The following is a 24,016-nucleotide window of genomic DNA, read 5'->3' as shown; positions in this document are numbered from 1 at the left end:
TGAGTGAATAAATAGAACGTTTTAAATAAGTTCGTCTACAAAGCATTTAATAACTTTTAATTTAAGTGGCTTGGTTTTACTTCGATTTCCTGAACTGAACTTGATTTATAAAGAATAAAGCTTAAAAAACAATAAATTAACGATTTAGAATGATAAAAAAATTTTCTTTCTGACTACGTTATACGACTTTGATTTAGAAAAGATTTATTCTTTTAAGAATAGCATGTTGTACACTTTATCAGAACATAAACTCCGTAGCACTTTATTTATTAAATTCCTTTTGAATGCTGCTTGACGCAAATCTATCTTAAGAATTGAATTAGCACCAGCACCATACACTCGTCTCCACTTACATTCCTTTTGCATTCATTCACATAAGAATTCTTCGGCGAAAATCATTGTTTCCACCAATATTCATAAAACTGCAAATGCAACGGCTCCCTGGAGCATTAATATGCCAGTATTCATTAAGAGCGCGTCAATTATTGTCTTATCGATGATGATTAGTTGTACAGATACGATACGTCATCTTTTCATCGATATTAACAAAGACTGTTTCTCCTTACAACTTGCGTAGCCTTGCTGGGTCCATAAAGGAGAAGATAAAACCAGGATGGCATTTAATTTATCGCCAGGTATACTTTTAGAATATTTTAAAGCCGGTTGAGTTATCTTGGAGTAGTATTCCCGGCGGAGTTGCATTATGCAGCTACGGCCTTATTTGTAACATGAACAGGTGGAAATATTAGCACAGTAAAAGGGGGTTTATACTATTATTAAATAGATATAAATATTTCTGAAAGTGCATCTCTTGCTCTCACAGGAACTTGATCATTATTTTCAGTTGAAAGACGGTTGTATTTTAAAATCCTTAATGATACGAAAACAGCTATCTTGTTCTGGTTGACGTTTCAATTTACTTATTAAACAAAAACTATGCCAAATTTATTATTCCGATCAGTTTAGTTTATAAATAAAAACTTGTTTAAAAAGCAGTATTTTGTTAAACATTCATTAAAATATCTCTTTTCTGTAAAAGTCTGCAGTTTATGAGTATTGACATTCTTCGTCGTTGGTAAATGTTCCATAAAAGCATGTTTTCGATGTTATGTAAGACTGTTTTTGTTAATTTGGTGAGATGTGTTTGGTTTATAAAAGAGAAAATAGAACCAGGATAAAGTTTAATTTATCACCAAGTGAATAGTTTTAAATTTATTATGTCATTTTAAACCCTATAGGGTTGCATTGCGTATTTACGGTCGTATTTGTAACATAAACTGGTTGAAATATTAGTAAAGTAAAATGGAATTTATGCAAGTATTAAATCGGTATAAATATTTCAGAAAGCATAATTCTTAAGTCCCATAAGAACTTGATAGTTATTTTAAATTTTAACATGTTCGTATTTTGAAATCTTCAACTATGTGAAAACAACTGCTCAAATTCGCAATAGTCTTGTTGGCATTTTAATTTGCTAATTAAACAAAAATTGTCCAAATTTATTATTTCATTTAGTTAAGCTTGCTACTAAGTGCCCTAGTTTGTGTAGAATTCATAGAAGTATCTGTTTTCTCTAAAAATTTTAATTGCTCAAATGCCGATTGCTAAATAATAATTTTCGGTGAAAACTTAGTGAATATATGAATTTTTAGTGAACTGCATGTTTTCGATGTCAACAAAAACTCTTTGTCAACTTGGCGAAACTTATTTGGTTTGTAAAAAAAGAAAGAACTAAAATGGCATTTTACTTACCTCCATGAATAAATCCTCCATGAATATTTTAAAGCCGGTAGAGTTATCTTCGACTAGTATTCCTGGTAGAGTTGCATTGTGCAACTATTGGCATATTTTTAACACGAATTAGTTGAAATATTAATGCAGTAAAATAGAGTTTATATAAGTATTGAATAGATATAAATATTTCAGAAAGCGTAATTTTTACTCTCGCAGGAACCTAATTTTTTTTTTTCATTTAGAACATGTTAGTATTTTAACAATGAGAAAACAACTGCCTCCAAATTGTAATAGCCTTGTTCTTGTTCATGTTTTAATTAGATTATTAAAGCAAACATACGTCAAATTTATTATTTCGTTCAGTTAGACTTGCTTCTAAATAACATATTTGTTTACAAATCAGTAATTTGTGATAGAAATCATAGAATTCATGCTGTAAAAATCTGAAATTAATGTCAACATTTAAATAGTCGTTTCTGGTGAGTGCTCTAAATATATATATTACCATTGTTAACGAAATATTTTGCACACTCAGCGATGCTTGTTTGTCTTATAAAAGAGACGAAAGAACTAAGGTTACATTTAATTCATCTCCAAGAATATTTTAAACCTTGAAGAGTTATCTTGAACTAGCATTCCCAGTAGAGTTGCATTCTGCAATTACGGGCTTATTTGTAACATGAACTAACTGAAACATTAGTACAATAAAGGGAGTTTATACAAGTAATAAATGGATAGACATATGTTCCTTAAGGCGTTATTCTTACCCTCGCACGGAATAGCAGTTTCATTTGAATGATGTTTTCATTTTAAACTGTTTTAACAATAGTCTTTTGGTTGTATTTAACAATGTGAAATCTTCTATTACTAAGTTGTAGTGAGTTAACTTTTAAGTTGACTTTTCATTTGTTTTATTGAACAAAACAAAAATATGACAAAACAGTTTTTACAAATTTATAACAATAGTAGTAAATTCATGTTAATATTAGTAGCCTTTTTACTTTCTAAGACATCATTTCCACGTCTACACATCTGAATTAGTTTACACTGAATATTAAAGGTTATGCATTGAATCGTTTATATATTACGGCTTAGAATTCTCATATCAATTTTTCTTAAAAAATGATATATAGTGGTGGTTTTAAATTGAAGTGGGGTTTTAATTCCGCCACTATAACCTTAAAATTGTTTATTTCTTTAGTTTAGCATTTAATTATTTTTATTTGTTTAAAAAAACTGACCCGTGAATATACACAATATCAAGTGTAAACAACTAAAAATTATAGGAATGCTGAAAACATGAAAGTTAAAATATACACTTTATTATGCAGTTAAAAAACTAAAGAAAATCTACCAACTTCGAAAACAATGAAACACAAAACGACATACGATAAATAAAATGTATAAAAAATTTTTTTTCTAAAATAGCATAAGAAGTTATGAAGAAAAGGTGTAATATAAAGGATATGTATATTTATTCGCACGATTTCGAACTAAGTAATTCGAAAATTTTGCCATTCTAGTTCATACTGGAGAGGCATTTATGTCAAAATGAGCATAAACTTTGTCAACAGGTACTTTAAAATTATGTTGACGCCTGCTAAGACGAGGGAGTTTGTAAGTTGTAGGGCATCCAATTTTCCTTATCAAATTTGTGGCAGCTTTATTATGAGTGAATGAGGCCAAATAAAGTCCTTTCTTCAGTGGAAAAGACATCATCAGCCTTTTCATCATGGTTTCGGCAACGGCTATATGATCAGCATACAATGGTGCGATTAGCGGGACATTTAATATACTGCGTTTTATGCTTCCAAATCCAACACATACTCCATTTTTGAACGCTATTAGAGTTTTAGTTTCTTTTGCTTTAAAGCTCAGTTCCAATGCCAGCTCTCGATTAAATCCACAGATTTCAAAATCGTAATCGAAAATGAAAGGTAGGTAAGATGCGTGGTACGGAACGATTATGACATCGTCTGGTAGAGAATCTTCGAGATTCTCGGGGTGGATTATATCTTCGAGCGTATCGTTTTCTTGCACTTGGAGATCTTCCTCAAGGAGAGGGAAACCAGCTTTCGTTTGGTACATGCTTACTTTGTCTGGAACGCCATTCAGAGATGCGTTTCTACATCCTAAGTGATCCATGCAAACATCCCAAACCTGAAATGAAAAATCTGTTTAAGATAGTTTGCTGACTTTTCAATCGAGACGGGGTACCACCTTCTTCAGAAAGATGCCACTTCTTAAAAATAGTCCGTTTGAACCTCTCTGGGAGGGATATTTTAAACTGGAATAGCCTATAAAAAATTTTTAAAGTCGAATCTAAAGTTAAGGAAATGTTTTATATGAAGATAAAAGATTTGTTGTATTACTGTTCTTTGTAATTCTACTAGGGGACTATAGTTATTAATATTTTCAGTTTCAAAAGGATTTAAAATTAGAAACTGTGGTAAAAAAGGCTAGAAATTTTAATTGACTGTATGACGCGCAGTACGAATTTGATTTTTCATCAATTTCAAAGATCTGGATTTACCAATTAACCTACAACATATATATGACGGTAAAAACCCGAAGTCCTATAAATTCTACGTCTTACTTGTAAAACCTAGCTTTTAACAAAGTGACTTGATAAAAGTTCGAAGTAAGCTTGAATGTGATTCTAGTTTAGCCTATTACCTAGCCTTTACGGTGAAAACTAAAAGTTACCAAGCCACTTTGGAAACTTCTATGTTTTACCGGTAAAACCAGGGTTCACCCGATTTCGGACTTTTACAGTTGTTAAGGTAAAAACCCGAAATCTGGTTTAATCAAAGTCTTACCGACTGAAACTTACAATTTTCTAAAGTCGCTTGGTAAAAGTCTGAAATATGCTTGAATATGATTCCATTTCTGCCTTTTACTAAGCCTTTGGAGTAAAACCTAGGAGTTACCAAGCCACTTTAGTAAATCCTAGGTTTTGCCGATAAAACTTAGTATTTACAAGATTTTGGTCTTTTACAATTCGGTCTTTTATAACTATATCTAAAGAAAGATTTAGATTATTTGATTATAGATAAGCTTTCCGTCGCAGGAATTATGGGATATCCTGCAGCTACAGATATCTCATAATCCATGAAATTATGGAATTTAAGCGAACGGTCGGAAGAACCTTAGATATTGTGAGGGACTTTCTTTCTATGTCTGTACATGTATGCAACATGTATGATTATACATTTATGGTAAATTATTTTGAATCGACAGAGTCTGGTTATTTTAACAAACTTTAAAACAGTCTTAGCGGGGTAAGAATAAAACATCATTTTTACAACGATTTTGGGCATTTGGTTCTCGGCCTAAGTAAACCACACCTCCCACATGTTTTTAAAAATGTTTAAAATTGTCAAACATCAAAGAATCACCTTTTTACCAACTCCCATCCCTCTATATGCCTTCTTAACAGTATAAAAGCCAACAAAGCAGTAATTTTGCTGTAGACGCACTGCACAACAGAACCCCAGAACAATTCCTGTTGGAAAATTTAAAAGAAATATATAAACTTTAACAGAAGTTATAATAATAATGATTGTATTTTTTTCATCCAAATACGAAATAGAATAGAGCAAATCTGTTCAAAAAACAATTTCAAAGGAGAAATACAAATTTTTTAACCGTTTTACGTGCCCTAATAAATCAAGAACTGTTGCATTTTGTTTTAAAATTTAGTTGACTGAGGTTTGAATTTTAAAAGAGTAAGACTTTCTTTAATTTTATTTGGGTATAACTGGTACTGAACTAAATCGAAATGTATTAAATTTTGTTTTATGTAATTTCTTTTTAGACCATTTTTAATTCTATGTTACTTTATTTTTATTTTTAAGAAATATGTTTTGGGGGAAATTTCAGGGAAAAACTAAATTGAACGCATAGAATTAAATTTAAATTAATATCAATAAAATATTGTTTTGTTAATTAGAAAGATGGGTGATTTCACAATTAAAATTTTTTTAAAATTAATTTGCTTAAAAGTTTGAGAAAAATGACATTCCAAATAGTTCCATAGTTCAAATGACCTTTTTTCTATCATATTAGGCCTAAAATATTACCTTGACATTTTTCAATCATATTTGGCGTAAAATATTACCTTGACATTTCTCAATCATATTTGGCGTAAAATATTATATTGCCCTTTTTCTATCATATTTGGCTTATAGTAAAATCTGCGAAGTCAACAAAAAGAATATTTAAAATAATTGGCAAAATTTTTCTTATTTAAAAACCTAATGATTAAAATTCAGAAAAACAATACAAAATCGAAAAAGAAATCTATGAAGATATTTAAATGTGTAGGCAAATGTTATAAGCAAATAAATATTCTTGCAACAGTACATAAGCACTAAAAATTGGAAGAATTACAATAAATTATTTATTTTCAAACAAATAAAATTTATGTCAAATTAAATGTTAACTATTTTCACCCAAACTTTTTTACAAAATAAACTAAAATCTTCCTAGAATTACTCTTATCAGACCTATGTTTAAGATACATGCTTTTATTGATATATTTTTTTGCAATCGGGGTTTAAAAGCTGACTCCATTTTGAGTTTACGACTATTAATGTTCAATTCCATAGACTAGTAATCTTGAAATCAACCTAGAAGACTTGAGAGCTCCAGAACCAAGTATTGGACGAATTAGCCTTCGTGGAAGATTTTCTGCTGTTGCGTTACACGAGGAGGAAAATCGCAAAGACCTTCCATGGGTAGATCGCCGATGAGAAGATTCTATTTCTTGAACCGTCTACCATTAAAGATGTTATAAGTCAGCACTGTGATCAGTGTGAGCGGGAGAGGAATTCGTATCAACTAGCAACCGTTGTCATTCGAACCTTGGTCATCTCTTTGGAAGACGTATGCTCCATCCTCTGTGCTCCATTGCTAAATTTTATTTTATGACAATCGTTGAACAGACGACCCAATTATATAGGTTTGCGACTACTAATGTTCAACTCCGTAGCCTTGTAATTTTGAACCCAATCCAGAAGACAAGGGAACTCCTGGATCGAGTATTGGGAGAAATTTGACTTCGTGGAGGACTTTTTGATGGAGCTAACCAGTATTTGCGCTACATGGAGAGGAAGACCACGAGAACCTCCCACGGTTAGCCTGACGACAAGGGGACTCTAACCCATGATCCGTCTACCACTGAGAATACTTTAAATCAGCACTGTGGTCGGCTCAAGCCGGATGCGGAATTCGTATCGACTGGGATTCGAACCCGGTTCGCCGCATTCGAAGGCGAACGCTCTATCCCCTGAGCCATCACGGCTCCATTGCTAAATTTTATTGTTATGGATGTCATAAAGTAATTTATGCCAAATTTTGGTCAGAGAAATGATTCCTACGAGCCTATGGTACATGCTACGAGTCGGGCCAGATACCTTAGGAATTCATGAGCTCAAAATGAAACAAATTCTAAAGTGGTAAAAAAGATTTAACAAATGATAATACCTGACATTAATCGTCAGTATAAGAAAATGTGATAGTATTAGGAGAAAAAAAAATTTTGAAAGAAAATATACTTTCATATCGGATGATCCTCCATAATGCCGATGTCATTTTAAAAAAATCTTGTTTATAAGTATAAAATGACATTCGTGGAAAATCCCATTCCGTTTAAAGATTTCTTTTAAAATTTACAATAAAGTACTTAGAAGATTGGCTGAAACCTTTTAAGTTTTCAATATATTTAATTTGGACTTTTCTCATAAGTTACCAAATGCCATTCCTAACAAAATTGTGGAAATGCTTTTTTTTCTTCATATTTTCTTTTTGCGCAGCATGAAAGGACTTTTTAAATGCTCAAATCTTGTGCAAGTTTTGACTACATTTTTTTTTTCAAATTTTGAAAAGATAATTTTGTTATTAGTTAAAAATTGCCCCGAAAACTTCGTTTAGGTTTGTTGAATATTTTTAAATTTATAGTAAAACAAATAGTTTTTATAAAAATATCCCTACCTTCATAAATATTTCCGCTAGTCTTACGAAATTTAATACAATTATTACTTATAATAACTATATTACCTAAATTATTGATACAAGTTACAAGTTTATTACTATATTTTCTGACATAGGGCGTTCAAAAAAAATCTTGAATCTAATTGCCGGTCATTCAAACCTCTGAGGCTCTTTTTGAAACCTTTAAACTTTATTGAGTGGAGTGAGAAATTGCAAGATCTCCCAGAGACTATTCTATTTCTTTTTTTCTGTTTTCGTTTAATTCTTCGATAAATCAAGATATTATGACAGAGATTATCTGCTAATATTAAGGATATTAATGACAATTAATATTAATAACATAACAATATATTAGTCTTAATGACTATATTATGGCATTTATTTATTTCCAAATCTGTAAATTTTTTTCTCTTTTTTCAAACTATTATTTTAAATTATTTTTAATTTTAACCATAAATCGGATGCCATTATGTAAGTAATATGTTTAAATTTAATAAAATCATTGCTATGATTTTAGTAAAACAAATCTTTTAATAATTGTAATTTATGTCTTTTAATAATTTTCGAAAACTGTTAATTGAAATAAGGTTGACTGATATTTTGCTGATATGGTGTAAGTCTATTGCTCCGTTTTCTGAAAAAGTTATAATAAAGTTCTAAAATAATTAGTACCGAAAGTTCTAGAGTGAGTTAAACTTTGAATTTTTTTTTAAGTCACTACTGTGAAATAATTAAAACAGAGTAGCATTTTATATAGATGTTAAGATTATTTATATCTGGAGCTTAGCAAATTCACGGTTCATTAAATTTTCTAAATCAACAATTATATGTTATAATGTTAAATATTTAAATATTATAAATATCAATTTCAAACTAAATGGTGGTAGCTTAAAATATTTAACTTATCATTTATTTATTTTTATACAATAATAAATGTTTTTGTAGTCAGGAAGTATCACCATAAGAGATATTGCTAACTTTCAAGATATTACCATTGTCAGTGACAGCCACTTTCAAACTGTTAGGGTCGACTTCTTGCCACATCTGCAGACTATAGGGGCTTATATGCCAGCCAGTTTCCCTGTAAATGTCTAAAACTTGAGGCAAATCTCTTTTCTTCAAATTTCTTACTCTGAATTTGACAGGCTCACAACTAAATTTCTTTCCGTTCAGCTAAATATAATAGTGTAGTTATAATACTAATTCAAGAAATGTATTTTGCAGAACTAAAAAGACTTAGTTTTGCTTTTATGTTAGTCAAGAAATATAGTAGGGAGATTTCGCACTTTTACGTTAGCTTCCATACGCAAAATTTGAAGCAACTGCGCATGCTTGCCTTAATTTTAGATGCTACGAATCTTTATGTTATGTTAGAGTAATTAATGCTACAATGACAAAGCTATAAGCACACTGTTTATAGCTGTTAATTGCTGTTTTCTGCTTAAGCTGACCTTCAAACTAAAAACATGGACACGGACAAGGTAAAAATATACTTGAGGGCAGGGCTCGAAAAACCGCCCGTCCTCGGCGGTCAAAAATTCCCCGCGGACAACGAATTTCTCAAATCCGACGTCCGTGCGGACGGCCATTTTCCCGTTAATGTTCGTGATTCATTCTTAATTTTTGTTGTCCTACAAAACTCTAGCTCCTCACTTATAAAATGTCCCTCTCATCTAAATATACAGCAACATACTGCGTATGGAGGAATTGATGCTTTCTCTGTCTGGGAGTACTGCAGTGGTTGAAAGGGGCTTTTCAGCAATGAACTTACAAAAAAACACACTACGTACCTTAAAGAAGTAGCATTATAAACGCAATTATAAACATCTACCTAAATGGAAAACCCCTTTGAGATTTCTGTGCAGAAACCTCAGTAAATCATCGGCTTGATTGTGAAACTGGCAAACGTCATATTTGATTCATTTAATAAACGCAGTACCCTCGGTTAAATTGACATTCCAGACAACTTGACCTTTGTCATTTAAATTAATTCATAAAAGAAATAAATTATGTCATAAAAGGAGTACTAGGTTACTATTAGTAACCTAGGTTTTTTATTAGTTTATACACCTATTAGTTTATACTAGGTTACTATTAGTAACCTAGTATAAACTATATAATGTAATGCGTATTACTGTATAATATAATCCTAGTATTTGTAATCCTAGTAACTATTATTTCATTGTGCAATTTGTATAAATGTTTATAATAAATAAGAAGAAATTATATTTTTATTTATTTAGAAGCGACGGGTTAGTTTCAAAGGAGGACGGGTACATTGTTGGACAAGCCGTCCTCGGGGACGGGTAAAATTTCGAGCCCTGCTTGAGGGTGCCCTTTGGCGAAATTGACGACTTATATTTGGCGCCATTCCTGTTTGCGTGGAACACCGTGGTAACAGGAATGGCGGCCAAAACGTAATGATATTTCAAAAAAACATTGGAAAATTTCGACAAAACATCGGCCAAAACTGTATACATTGCAATGAACCCAATATAAGCAAAATTAATAAACCCAATAAAATGCATTTTGAATCGAAACAAAAATTAATGGAGTAAGCACAGAAAGAAAAAAAAACAACTCACTTCTTCATTAAACTTGAATATCCTCAGATTTAGGTGCACGGAATTCACTAATAGCAGTTAGATACTGTCTAAATTTATCATGAATAGAATCTGTGTACCTCCATCGCCACATAAATTCGGCGAAATACGAATTGAAAATGGCATCTGTGGTACCGGACTGGCGGACATTTTTACGACTGCCCACATACCTTCAATCTTATTGATCAGAAGCAAAAGTTACCTTACCAGCCGGTATCCAAAGTAGAACTAACGAACCTCTGAAATTTTATATACCGTTGAACATTTAAAAATAACGCTAAAATCTAAAACAATCAGAATCACGAGTGGGTTTCAACATCTCCCAGCTTGGCGATCAACGGCAATCACAACTTGGCGAGAATCAAGGGCCACCCTCAAATATAGTCTACCCTCGAATTTGAAGAAATGCATTGATGAAATTTAGAAATGAATAATGCTTTATTACAACTACCTTTTCTGTGTAGTTTAAAGCCAACTACTGTAAGTTATAGTAATTTGTGGACCTCATATATAAACTAAATTTCTTCAATTTGACCACAAATCTAAGTAATAAGCTGCATTCTTTATCGCTGAATTCATCAAAAACTACCGATTTTTTCTGCTCACAGAACTGCAGTTTTACGTAAAGCAAAGCATTTTGATTCGTTTGCCGCTGCTTAGTGTGTACGTCCATTTTAAATATTTGTTTTGATTTTGTGGTCACGGTTAAAATGATATTCTACTACGATAGCGCATATGAATAAAAAAAATGGATAAAAATTAAATAAAAACATTAATTAATTACATTTTGAATGTTAGCATCTCTTACACCCAGAAGAGCTATTTGTTGATTCATCATAGACAGAACAAATTCAATTAGAGTGCTGTTATTTTTCCTCAATTCGAAGCTAATCAGGCAGTGATCTATAAGAAGCAAGAAAATTTCCTTTAATTTCATAGAGTAAAGCAAGCCATCAGTATTAAAATAATAGAAGCCTAATGTCTCCTAGAGAAACAAACCTGTTGACTTCTCTAACTTTACATCGAGGAATTTCTCAAATATCATTAATGTAATAATTTCATAAATGTCATGAATTTCAACATTATATTTTACTGTCAGTAGTAATGTTGAAGGCATAAATATGCTTATTCTTTTTCGTCCAAACGACATTTCAGTTTCAAGTTTATTAAATTTCAATACTAAAATTTTTTGAGCTGTAATGGCTCAGTGGCTTAGGCACTGAACTGTCATTCCCAAGAACTGGGGTTCGTTCCCCAGTGTTGGCTTGAAGCCCACCCAGATTCAAATATATAGATACCAGTTTGTAAACGCAGAGCTAAGCACAATTCCACAATTATATCGTTGGTCACGAAATTGTGAAGCCCTTACGGGTCACGGAGGTAACTCCGTGACCCGCTTGGACCACAATGGGCAGTTGCGGAAATGCTTCCACTAAAATATTTTAACTGAACTATTAATAATAGTAATTAATTATTGACAATACTTTTTATCACGAATTTTCAATTCACAAACTTTATACTATTATCATCCTTTAAATGAAAATATAATAACTTAACTACTTTAAAATCAGTACTTATCGTTTATAGGTACCGTGAAGCCAAGTTTTCCAAATAGTAGAAAACAGCCAGGTTCTAATTTACACAAGTCATCAGCTACCCATTATTAACATAGGTGTATCGAATATGAAACTATCATAAATATTATGCTAAGTCATAATTATTGAATTCGATGATTTTCTGAAAGTTATTTAATTTTATTAGGGTAAAAAAAATATTGACATCAATGTAGAATTGAGATACTTGGAAAAATATCTCGATATATATTTTAGACAATGCAATGCGATATTAAACTTTGCACACATTTTCCATGGGTGTTAATGTTTGTGTGGGTGACAACTCGAAAAAGCTATTACCAACACATGATTCTTATAACCGATAGGTTAAAGATGGAAGGTTGGGTACCAACAGCGAATAGATGCCCCAAACGCACATAAATTATATACTTGAATAAATGTAAAGTCTGATTTTAACTTTTTAAAGTAAATACTGATTTTCTTGATTAGCCTATCTTTCGGTTGGTGAACTATGCCATTAAGTCATTTCTTTTTAAATTTATTCTTGGCATTGTTCACTGTTTTAGATCCTGGAATTCTTTTAACTTAAAGAAATTCATCACAGTTAAAGTTCATTTCGTTTCTTGGAAAAAACTCTTAGAATTAAATTCAATGGTACGCATAATAAGAGCACAGTTAGATTTTAATAGAGTTGTTATTTTGCTTTATTATCCTTAAAAAGCATCATTGAGATAATTAGCATATTTTTTTTAAAATATTAACCCATATTGTACTGAGCATATTAATAACAAATTCACTACTATACCATAATGATCTGTAAGAAACAGAAATTAAATACACTCTCCCTTGGAAAATATTAGTTTACTAGACTTAAATATTGTCTTGATTTTTGACTGTCCTATTTTAAATCACAAAACGCTTGAAAATCTACTTATTTAAAAACCGGTGAACCAGATGTAGCTCGCAGATTGTAAATTTAGAAAAGGAATATAGTGTAAACGATGTAAGGTTTATAAAATATGTAAAGAAATGTCAATTTCTTTGCTTAATTCTATCATAAAAGACTGTTACAAACTAAGAACAGTTGCAAAAATAGCATATTATCTTCCAAAGTTATAAGCGTATTTTAAATCATTTTTCATAATAGAATGTATTGTTGTCTATAATAAAGAGGTTTGTAATATGATGAAATATATTCTGATAAGAAAAGTGCTAAAATGTTACACGGGCTGTGTATGGTAATCGCATTTCAAAATATTAATAGGTGTTTTGATTTTTGGTACAGATTAACGACTTTGCAAATTAGCAAGCTATTGAACAATTTTCAAACACCTGATCATAAGAAGCAATTTATTTTTAAGAAAAAAAAAAGAGAATTTCGAATTAGTTTAATAAAAAATTTTAAAGTATTTTGAAGCTTATAAAATTTATACTTGTTTTTCGTGAAAGTGAACTTTTGTATATAAAAAAGTTATTGCCGATTAATGAATATATGCCAATTAACTCGGAAAAAAAAACACTATAGAGAATACGAAGTAAGTGTATATCGGACAATGACAGTTAACTTTAAAACAAAATATTAGGTTGTAGAGATTACAGGTTATTTATAAATATATACATATATTTATAAAAATATTTGAAAATAAATATATATTTGTTGAATTTTATTTCTTAGAATATTAAAAAAAAAAATTCAGTGGAATTTTTAAAACTGAGGGAGACTTGCTACGAGAAATCTACATTTGAAATCAACATTTTAATAAAATATGAATTATGATTCTTAAAATAGTAAAAACAATTGAAAGAAATATTTAATTGAAAGGAATTCTTTGGAAATTAATATTATTTTTATCTAAATTGTTTTAGAATAAATATAATTTTCTTTTGTATTTCATCCTCAGATCATCCTAGATCCAGTTACTCATACAAATAACTATCAATACTGTTGGATAATTTTTGACAAAAAGAAATTGTATTTGAAAAATCAATTCTCAATAGATTAACGTAATATAATTTATACTTACGAAAATAGAAGAGGGGGAACAGTCTACAGTTCTTCCAGCCAGCAGAAACTTTAAGTTGTCGAAATACACGCACGTTTCTCAAATTTATGTGAAAATGAAGGTTTATTTTCAATAAATATTTCAGAATAAAAATCAAGAAAGTTCTGACAGCTGAATAAATCCATAAGAAAAATATATAATAATAATAATGACTAACGTAAGCATCGAATAACAATAACTCTATTGTGCCTATTAATTCAAACTCCTGTAAATAAAAATGTTAACTTTGTTTATTACGACAAATCACCAATAATATTTTTTTTATTCAAAATCATATTATGCGACAAAAAAAAGAGAAAAAAAGATATTCTAAAAAAAAACCTCACAATCTGTATAACAGCTGAGCCATATATCTATTAAATCTTAAAAAAATATTATTAAAAACATTTATATTTATTTGTTATTTAGACGTCATATAGTCCATTCCAGAACTTCGGGATTTCTGCGTGACGCTACTTATATTAACATCATTATTACGTCATGATCACTTATAACAGACCGTTAAAAACCAGCTCAGATTTTCCCCACAACTTTTCAGACTCCTTACAAAATTAAAATTTTTTCGAATGCAATTTTCCTATATTTCTCTTGTTGACTTTTTTTTAAGTATTTTGAAAAAATTAAGAATAAGAGGATTTTAATGTCTTACTTAAACAGTGCTCAGACTCTACACCAACTAGTCGGTGAAAATAAGCAAGTGACAAATCGCATTTGTTAAATTAGTTACGTTGCAAAATTTTTTACGTAAACACTTATAAGTGCTTACGTAACAAGGATTTATATTTATAAATGTTTGTTACGTTAAATTTTATAACTTATTTTTCCTGTAATATTAATCTTTTTTATTCTATCTTTTGACCCACCTATAATATTTATTTTTTGTATTCAAAATAAAAAATTCGTAGAAATATTTACAAAACTATAAAAGCCCGAAACTGGTAAAAGAAGAAAATTTATCTTTGACTATGCTATTTTTTTTTCCTTTTGTATTCATTACAAAAAAAAACACAAAAATATTGATTAAACTGTAAAAGCCGGAAACCCGTAAGGGAACAAAATCTACCGCTGATTATCCTATTACATATTTCTTTGTATTCATAGTAAAAATTTCACTACAATATTTACTAAACTTTAAAACCCTGAAAAAATTTGAAAAAATTAGTAAAAGGACAAAATAGTTAAAGGAATTTTTCTAACTAACAATCATCTCTTTAATTCCTAGTTTTTAATAATTATTAAATAGTATTTTAATTATTACTAAATATTATCTTTGAATAAAAAAGTTTTATAATTGAGATCAATTTTTTTTCAGTTCACTTAAAAAGCTCTTGATATATGAGAAAATATGATAAAAGTAAAATTATCGTTAATGGATCTCAACTTTCAACAGCTCTCCTGACCAAACTATTAGGATCATATTTTCCAGATTACAAGACCAAAGAATATCAAAAGTTTAAATTAATCGAAAAAATGCATTTTTAATATAAGGAGGGGTACTGTGTCTGATTTCATAACTTAAACTATTATCTACATTAATTAATTATCGTGTTTAAGGTTAGACCCTTAAGCCATTTAGATTGAGTCTTAGTGCAGGAAAATCCGATCATCAGACCAAAGGTTATTCAGGATGATCAATTTTCGATTTTGCTCGCTGTTCTATATTTTGTATCGAAATTCTGTTTATTTGAATAAAAATATTAATCTTGCATAAAACTAAAATAAACATTTTTTTCAGATTTTTTAGATCTTACTTTCATTTTATAATTTATACCATGCCCTTGTCTAGTGGTGCATTCATTTTGTTTTTGAAAAAAAGCATAATCTTTATATGGTATAATTGGTGCTAACGTAGGTTAAGTTCGTGAAGTAATGAGATTGTAAACTGTTCCCAAATGGTTGGACTGTGACGTATAAGCAGTGTTGATTCATTTAGGAAGAGTATTAAGTTACCAAAATGGAATCTATCAAGTTGTTGTTGCTTATCCTCATAGATCGGACATCAGTCAGATCAACTCCAAAAAGTTGTTGACAGCCAGAACAGTCAAAATGGAATCTATCAAGTTGTTGTTTCTTATCCTCATAGATCTGACATCAGTCAGATCAACTAAAAAAAGTTGTTGACAGCCAGAACAGTCAAAATGGAATCTATCAAGTTGTTGTTGCTTATCCTCATAGATCTGACATCAGTCAGATCAACTCCAAAAAGTTGTTGACAACCAGAACAGTCAAAATGGAATCTATCAAGTTGTTGTTGCTTACCCTCATAGATCTGACATCAGTCAGATCAACTCCAAAAAGTTGTTGACAGCCAGAACAGTCAAAATGGAATCTATCAAGTTGTTGTTGCTTATCCTCATAGATTTGACATCAGTCAGATCAACTCCAAAAAGTTGTTGACAGCCAGAAAGTCGATGACAAGAAGGGGATCGGAAATTAAGTTCACCCTAGACAGTCCGACACAATCAAATATATGTTTCGGTGAGGCTGATTGGATACAACATTTTTTACAAGTCGGATTAATTTTTGTACCACGTTCGATTGTTAGACAATTTAGGTGACCAGTTGAGAATCTGGAGCTTCGATCGCAATTGATTCCCACAAGGGTGCCAGCATATGTTGCTGCGTAGCGTTGGTGCTTAGGTGGAGTTTTCCAGATTGAGTTTTGTCTGAGTAAAGTTCCTGATAAGTAAGCGATGACCCGGTGGTTATATCTTCCTTAATGCCCTCTTTGTCCTAGAGGCTAATGAAAAGCAATAAAAAGTTTCTGAAGTTGAATAAAAAGGTCTAAATTTAAAGTAATTAAAATGAATGTCAGCAAATAGGCGACATTAATCGTACCACCATCATGGGCACAAAAGAAATGCACGCATAATTAAATAAAAGAAGAATTATTATGATGAGCATCAATGCAAACATCTATATTAGTTTTTGGATGTCCGAAAACAACAAAAATCAGACATAAAACTGCAATCAAAAAGTGGTTTGAAGTAAATATTGCTTTTGTTGAAGTTTTTTTATATCAAGCTGCTTGTAACCAATAAGCGTATTGACAGATAATTTTAACACGCACTTCATTTTAACAAATACTATTGCTTACGAAAGAAACTAACAGTTAATCACATTTCAGGAATTTTAATTCGACAACGGTATAATATTAATATGTTATTGGCGTATAACGTCGAACGAAGAAATAAATTAGCCTTTAACATAATTTAATTCATTCTATGCGAAATTAAATGACACCCACTATGTCATGTTATCCATGGGTGTTAAAAATTTTAAAAAGTGGTGTGGAAAATAAACAAACATTAATTATCGTTTGTGGCATTTGTGACTGTACAGGTTATGAAATTCCTCCGTTACCAGTGGGAAATATAATTTTATAAAGGGGGATTCTCTGATTTAAAAATTAAAAATTTAGTTTTTTATTTTGCAGAAACAATTTTTTAATTCCTTCATGCCTTACACATTGCTGACCGAGATTACTCCTCTAGGACTTGTGCATTGAAATATTCAAATTTTTTTTAAGGATTTAAAAAGTACTTTTATGTAAAAAGTGGTAGAGTATTTAAACTTAGAGTAGCTTGATGTTTTCGTTTGTTTGCTACCACAAATATCGCGGGGGATCTACATTCAGATCAAAACAAAGATATTAAGGGGCGTTCCTCTCCGTATGGTCTCACCGAACAGTCACGATAACCCAATCATGCCATCAAGAAAGACTGCACAACATTGAAAAGACGTGCAGCAGATGAAAAGTTAAGATAAATGCAGACAAATCAAATTTCAGTATAGCCAGGCAGCATGAGACAAAAGCACAAATAACAGAAAAATTACTATTTCTCGGAAGTTATTCCTATAATCAGCAAAGCCAAGTGTCTTGGAGTTACTACAAACACACAATTTCAACAGGAAAGAATAGATCAAGACTACTTTCTAAAGAGCACAAGGCGAATATAAATCAATGAAATCAATAATAGGCCACTTGTCGAGACTTTACAACAAACGTCTATGTCATGTGCACATGCCTATACACTTCACCCTCATGTGCGACAGCAACAACATCTCAAAAGCACAAAATCGATACCTTCCTAAACAAATTATTACGATAGATGCTAAATTCACGCTGACTCATGACCAACAGAAACATTCACGGAGATTTGAAACTACACGAACTCAGTCACTATATTGAAAAATTTGAATACATCATTTTACAAGACCATTCACGGTAACACTGCTAACTTCAACACCATATTTCAACAAGAGCTTATCCACACAACGGCTGAACTAATCCAGTCACTTTTTTCTTTCTATCGGACACTGTCTTTAGTACCATTTACAAACACTGAAGATGTCAACACACCACGAACAACCCTACTGTCAACAACTTCCTTCTCTAACAATATATATTAGATGTGACAATTTAGATATTAATTAAATAGCCACCGATGGATTGGTTGGTGTTGCCATCGGCGGTAGGTGCTGAGATGTAGACAATAATTAGAATTAGAATTCAAATTAGAATGAGTTAATATGCATAATATGCACTATAAAACTGTAAAACAGTGAGACGAAAGTTACGGGTTTACGAACATTTTGTGACCAATAAGTTACGTTTAGATAAAAAGTACAGTACTTTCATGCATTTTACAAACTTTTAAAAGTGGAAATGAAAATGGAAAAAATTTCCATATTTTAATATGTTTATGTACTCTACATAAAACTTTTGGAGGGAAATATATATGTATGAGAATTCAAAGTTGTTAGATCTATAAACTTTAAAGTGATGTCTTAATAGAAATCTCTACCAATATAATGTTAATTTACTACCAAAATTACAAATTTTTAAAACTCTCAGAAACAGTCAGCATCGGTTTCTAACAGGTCATTTCAAATTTTAAAAATTGTTGTCTCAATTAATACAAGAGTCGATATTTTATTATATTTGTAGGAACAATGTCTCTTACCCATATCTTCCAATATTTGATGTTTTTGTACAGTGCGCAAAGTAAAAAAGATATCTCTCTGGATAACGTTCGTTCTAATGATCGGATTTTCACGTATTAAGAGTCAGTCATAATGGTTCTTGGAAGTGAATTCAAATTATGCTAATTAATCATAGCTAACTATTAATTAAATTACAAAATCAGACACAAAAAAGGTACATTGTTTGAATAAACGTATATTTTTTGTTACATTTTTGGATTCCTGACCCATCAAAATAGGGGGTAGACAAAATTTCAAAAAGATTGGATCATAAATTGGGGGTATAGGAAGCTATACGTCACAAAAACAGCCAGGGATTGTCACCGCTGCAAATGAGTAATTTACGATAACCATAGACTATTTCAAGAGAGCAGTACCTAATTTTACTCCGTTGCTAAGCAATCGAGTTCACACAATTAAAAGAAGGAAATAGCGGACGAAGAGGTTTATTTATTAATAGTTAATAGAAAAATTTCTCAAATTTTATACACAACAGACTTTTTTCGAGCTGACTAATTTCGGACCTAAAAACAAAGAATGTTAACTTTTTAATATATTTTGAAATTTGAATCGATTAATAAATTATTCATAATTTTCCAAGATTTTAGAATTTGAACACATGAACTCTTTATCTGACATTGTTTGGGTTTTTACTTCGTTGTTTTTACTTCGTTGCTTGTTAGGGTTTTCCACTAAAATCAAATTAATATAACTTGTTATAATTATATACAAAATTCTAGGGATAATCATTTCTATATCTTTGATCGTGTCTTTTTGGCAAAAGAGATTAAAGAAACAAAAAAGTGCATGAAAAATATTGAGTGTATGGTAATTCTAACGCACATTCACGAAGTTCTGCATAATTTTTAAATGGTTCACGATATTTCTTTTTACTGTAATTGCAGATATTGGTGAACAAATTTGTTTTACGATTCTCAATATTACTTTATATATCTGATACGATACGATACTTTTAAACAGAATTCGCTAGGTCTTTAAGATACTGAAATGGTGGCAGCAAAACTAAGTAGATAAATAGTTTTTTTTCGTTTATATTCAACGCAATGTTCAATTTCATTTGCTCCAAATATTTTGTTTAAAAATTTTCATATTAAAGTTAAAGTGGATAAATCCATAAATACAATAATAATACAATATAACATAAATACAATATCAATAAGTACTTTAAGGACAGCTTGAGCCCTGTTAAAATATTAAAATACACATGTTTACTTCGACGAGCATAAAAAAAATTTCAAAATAATGATCAAGACCAAAAATGTAACACAGTATATTTGATGATGAAAACTTTATTCGCTTCAAAAATTATGAAGATGAAAATAAATGTCGACATGCTTCGAGCTCTCAAAAATAAGCACCCATTTTCAAAACTCGACAGGAGTGAATAACTTGTTCCGTCTATTTTTGAACTTTCAAGACAAGTCAGTCAACAAGTTAACTTTTACTGTCATTTTCATATTTTTTGATGTCCGTGAAGATTTTATTTTTTCGCCTTAGTTTCTTGGGATTATTCAATTATTAACACAGTATATTAAATTCATGCGATATTAAAGTGAGTTTTACGTAAGATAATGGCATAGGCTCTTAGATTGAAAAAAAAAATTTTCTAAAAGAAAATCAAAGCAGTATATATTTTTTAACGCGTAACCATTTTTAAGGATGCCAAAAAAATTCCGTTTAAAGCTGAAATTTCAAAAGTCGAATGGGAAAATAGAAAAAAAAAATACCTATCACCAGAAATAATCAAAAGTAAAAACTACTTGGACAGTTATTTCAAACAAGTTAACGTTTCTGTCCGACTCGAAAATGTTTAAAAATGTATTTTTTATTTATCGATTCTAAAATTTATTCAAGATATATTTTACGGTATAATTTAAGCGCACTTCGATAGAGTTTATTTTTACACCCTTATTTGCTTAAAATTATTATAAAATTTGATTAAAATAAATTATTCAAGCTATATGATTTAATGCATCCATAGCTTACTAGTAATCCTACGCATATCTTTATTCTTGATACCGCTATCAATAAATTAATGGAGTGAGCTTAAGTAAATAATAATAGTTAAATTGTATCTCGTTACATATTTCAAGCAATAATATGCTTCGTTTAAACAGATTCAGGAAATAACGAAATTATTGAAAGGATTCTTTGAAGCAATATCATTCTTATACTCTTATGACGAAATGTAGGGAAAAATTGTATTCATAATTTCTGTTAAAAGTATCTTAACCCTTTGTTGCGTATTTTTTTATCAAAATAGTTTCAAAAATTGAGTATTTTTTATCATATTTCAAATCAGATGATGATTCTGAAAATAGCACTGGTTTGGAATTTCCTTATAATTTTCTATCTTCAATATTTGTTGAACAAGGCATTTTCCTGATTGCAAATTATACTTCAGTAATATCGTTCGAATTGTGCTTAGTTAAAAAATAATTTTTACCAAAAGTAAATTTTTTCTTACATCTTTTTTTTAAAAAGCACTTTCTTACAGTTAACGGTGTAATGTATAAGTTTAAGTGTCAAAATAAAATTGCAGTTCAAATTTGTTCATTTAAAAATAAAACAGCTCTGGTTTTTTTAAGTGCACTAATATGTAGTTACTTTTAACCAATGAAGCAAAGAAGTAAATAAATAAATAGTACACACACATATATATCCTTTCTTACTACCAGAAAAATGTTTTTTGTAACTGGAGGTTATGCTTTAATCTTTTTGAGGGTCTAAAAGTTTGAATCAAAAATTTTAGTATTTATCTTCATATATACTTTTAAAAAATTTTAAAGTTGTTGATTGAAAACAACGATTAAGAATACCACAACGTCGTTGATTAAGAACGTAGTTTATAGTATAAAAACTATATAAGTATCAGTAGTTTGAGTTATTGTTCACAGTGTCCATCCTACAAAAAAATTAAAATCATAGCCAATTATAGCTAATTACAGCCAATTTACATTAAAATTACAAGCAAAAGCTTTAATTTAATTTAAAATTAACAAGATACTTAATTTGTAGGTTTCACTTCAATTTAAAAATAGCATCTTTGTCAGTTTCAGAGCTTCACTATTAGCCGTGGTAGTCAAAATACCTCTTTCCATTTTAAAGTAGCGTAAAATTTCATAATTCTTTTACCACTATTTTAATTTTAATAGAATACCTAATTATCTTATCAAAAACAAGGGAGGTATTTTTTGAGCTGAGAGAGCATTTGTATAACATAAATAAGTTACCATTTTTATCTTATAGTCACTTTTAATACCATTTAAAAAAAAGAAAAATGGGTTGAAAAGCTTAGCTAAAACTACATCGGTTAACATCACGCAGTACTTAAACAATCGGAATTGACTCCTGTTATCATAGGCTATCTGCAAAATAACTTACTTTAAGGGTTCTGTTAACAATCTAGTAATTCATGACACGCAGGTCTTTGATTTGAGCTGGAATTCAACGCCAAATTAGCAATTTGATACTGTTCGATAAGGTAGTGGAACATGCTTAATTGCAAATAGGGTGGCAATTATTCCCATTCATTTCACTGAGTCAGCTTTCTAGGCAGGCGTCGTTAAATGCAGAGCACGGCTTTAGTCAATTATTGACGCAGTGTTGGAACAGTATGGGGGTATCTTGATAAAATATGTATATTATTCCGGAGAACCATCTTAAAGGTAGTTAGCTATGGCTCTTAGTACAGCAAGAGAATATATTTTATAATGACTCACGTTATTCTAGTGTAAACAGAATTATGTGCTGTATTCATGAAGAATGATGAATAACGGTAGATGAAATTTCTAAAGTAATAACTAAGGGTTGTTTTCTAAATACCGTCTTATCTGTATGTTTTTAGAACTCTTTCCAAAGATGAATACTAAGATGAATCCATTAGAGAGAAATAAATAATAATAATTAAGGGTTTGTTTTCTAAATACCGTCTTGTCTGCATGTTTTTAGAACTCTTGCCAAGGATGAATACTAAGATGAATCCACTGGAGAGAAATAAATAGTAATAATTAAGGGTTTGCTTTCTAAATACCGTCTTATCTGCATGTTTTTAGAACTCTTGCCAAAGATGAATACTAAGATGAATCCATTAGAGAGAAATAAATAGTAATAATTAAGGGTTTGTTTTCTAAATACCGTCTTGTCTGCATGTTTTTAGAACTCTTGCCAAGGATGAATACTAAGATGAATCCACTGGAGAGAAATAAATAGTAATAATTAAGGGTTTGCTTTCTAAATACCGTCTTATCTGCATGTTTTTAGAACTCTTGCCAAAGATGAATACTAAGATGAATCCATTAGAGAGAAATAAATAGTAATAATTAAGGGTTTGTTTTCTAAATACCGTCTTGTCTGCATGTTTTTAGAACTCTTGCCAAGGATGAATACTAAGATGAATCCACTGGAGAGAAATAAATAGTAATAATTAAGGGTTTGCTTTCTAAATACCGTCTTATCTGCATGTTTTTAGAACTCTTGCCAAAGATGAATACTAAGATGAATCCATTAGAGAGAAATAAATAGTAATAANAAATCCATTTAATTGATCATTTCCTTACAATTAGGATCTTAACAAAATGTTCTTACATTATATTATATTCACAGTCCAATCACATTAATGTGACCACAACCTACTTCCGACGTCAACGTGAAATAACCAATCACAGAAGGCAGATGGCAGCGCATTACAATGGAATGTATATAAAGAATGTCCTAGGGCATAGGAAAGCATTTCAATCGCTGGCCTAATGCAGAAACGTAGCAATTTATCCGACGTTAAAAAAGGCATGATTATTGACTTTCGGGCCAAGGGTGGAAGCATTACGGAAACGGCTAATTTTGTTAACTGTTCGCATGCCTCCATGGTAAAAGTTTACCGTGCATGGCAAAATGGTACTATCCAAAATCAGCGGTGTGGCACATGTGGTGCACCACGGGCTATGGATGGCAGAGGCGAACGAAGACTACGGAGATGCGTTCGGGCGAATAGACGTGCAACTGTTGAGCAACTGGCCGCCCAGATGAACTAAGGAGCTACCAA

The 24,016-nt window shown here is 30.6% G+C and overlaps 1 protein-coding gene across 1 annotated transcript; it reads right to left on the bottom strand.

The window, feature by feature from the left end:
* Nucleotides 1-3,034: 3,034 nt before the first annotated feature.
* LOC107445895 (uncharacterized) lies at nucleotides 3,035-14,011 on the bottom strand. Its single transcript, XM_016060384.3, has 5 exons — nucleotides 13,930-14,011; nucleotides 11,116-11,234; nucleotides 8,721-8,901; nucleotides 5,133-5,239; nucleotides 3,035-3,894 (listed from the first exon to the last, which is right to left on the bottom strand). Exons 2-5 carry the CDS (start codon nucleotides 11,167-11,169, stop codon nucleotides 3,259-3,261), a joined length of 978 nt encoding a protein of 325 aa, XP_015915870.2. The 5' UTR covers nucleotides 11,170-11,234; nucleotides 13,930-14,011; the 3' UTR covers nucleotides 3,035-3,258.
* Nucleotides 14,012-24,016: the final 10,005 nt, after the last annotated feature.

The sequence above is a fragment of the Parasteatoda tepidariorum genome, chromosome 5 (genome assembly GCF_043381705.1).
Source record: "Parasteatoda tepidariorum isolate YZ-2023 chromosome 5, CAS_Ptep_4.0, whole genome shotgun sequence".
NCBI classification, from domain to species: Eukaryota; Metazoa; Arthropoda; class Arachnida; order Araneae; family Theridiidae; genus Parasteatoda; species Parasteatoda tepidariorum.
Note: the sequence above shows the minus strand (reverse complement) of the source record. Positions and strands in the feature narration are given on the sequence as shown.

Bases quoted from the DNA above. Each gene is read 5' to 3' on its own strand.
- LOC107445895 (XM_016060384.3), bottom strand. From the start codon at position 11,169: ATGATGAATCAACAAATAGCTCTTCTGGGTGTAAGAGATGCTAACATT. The intron at 8,902-11,115 runs GTAATTAATTAA...TATTATATTTAG, and splicing joins GAGATGCTAACATTCAAAAT to CTGAACGGAAAGAAATTTAG. The intron at 5,240-8,720 runs GTAATATCTTGA...ATTTTCCAACAG, and splicing joins AGTGGCTGTCACTGACAATG to GAATTGTTCTGGGGTTCTGT.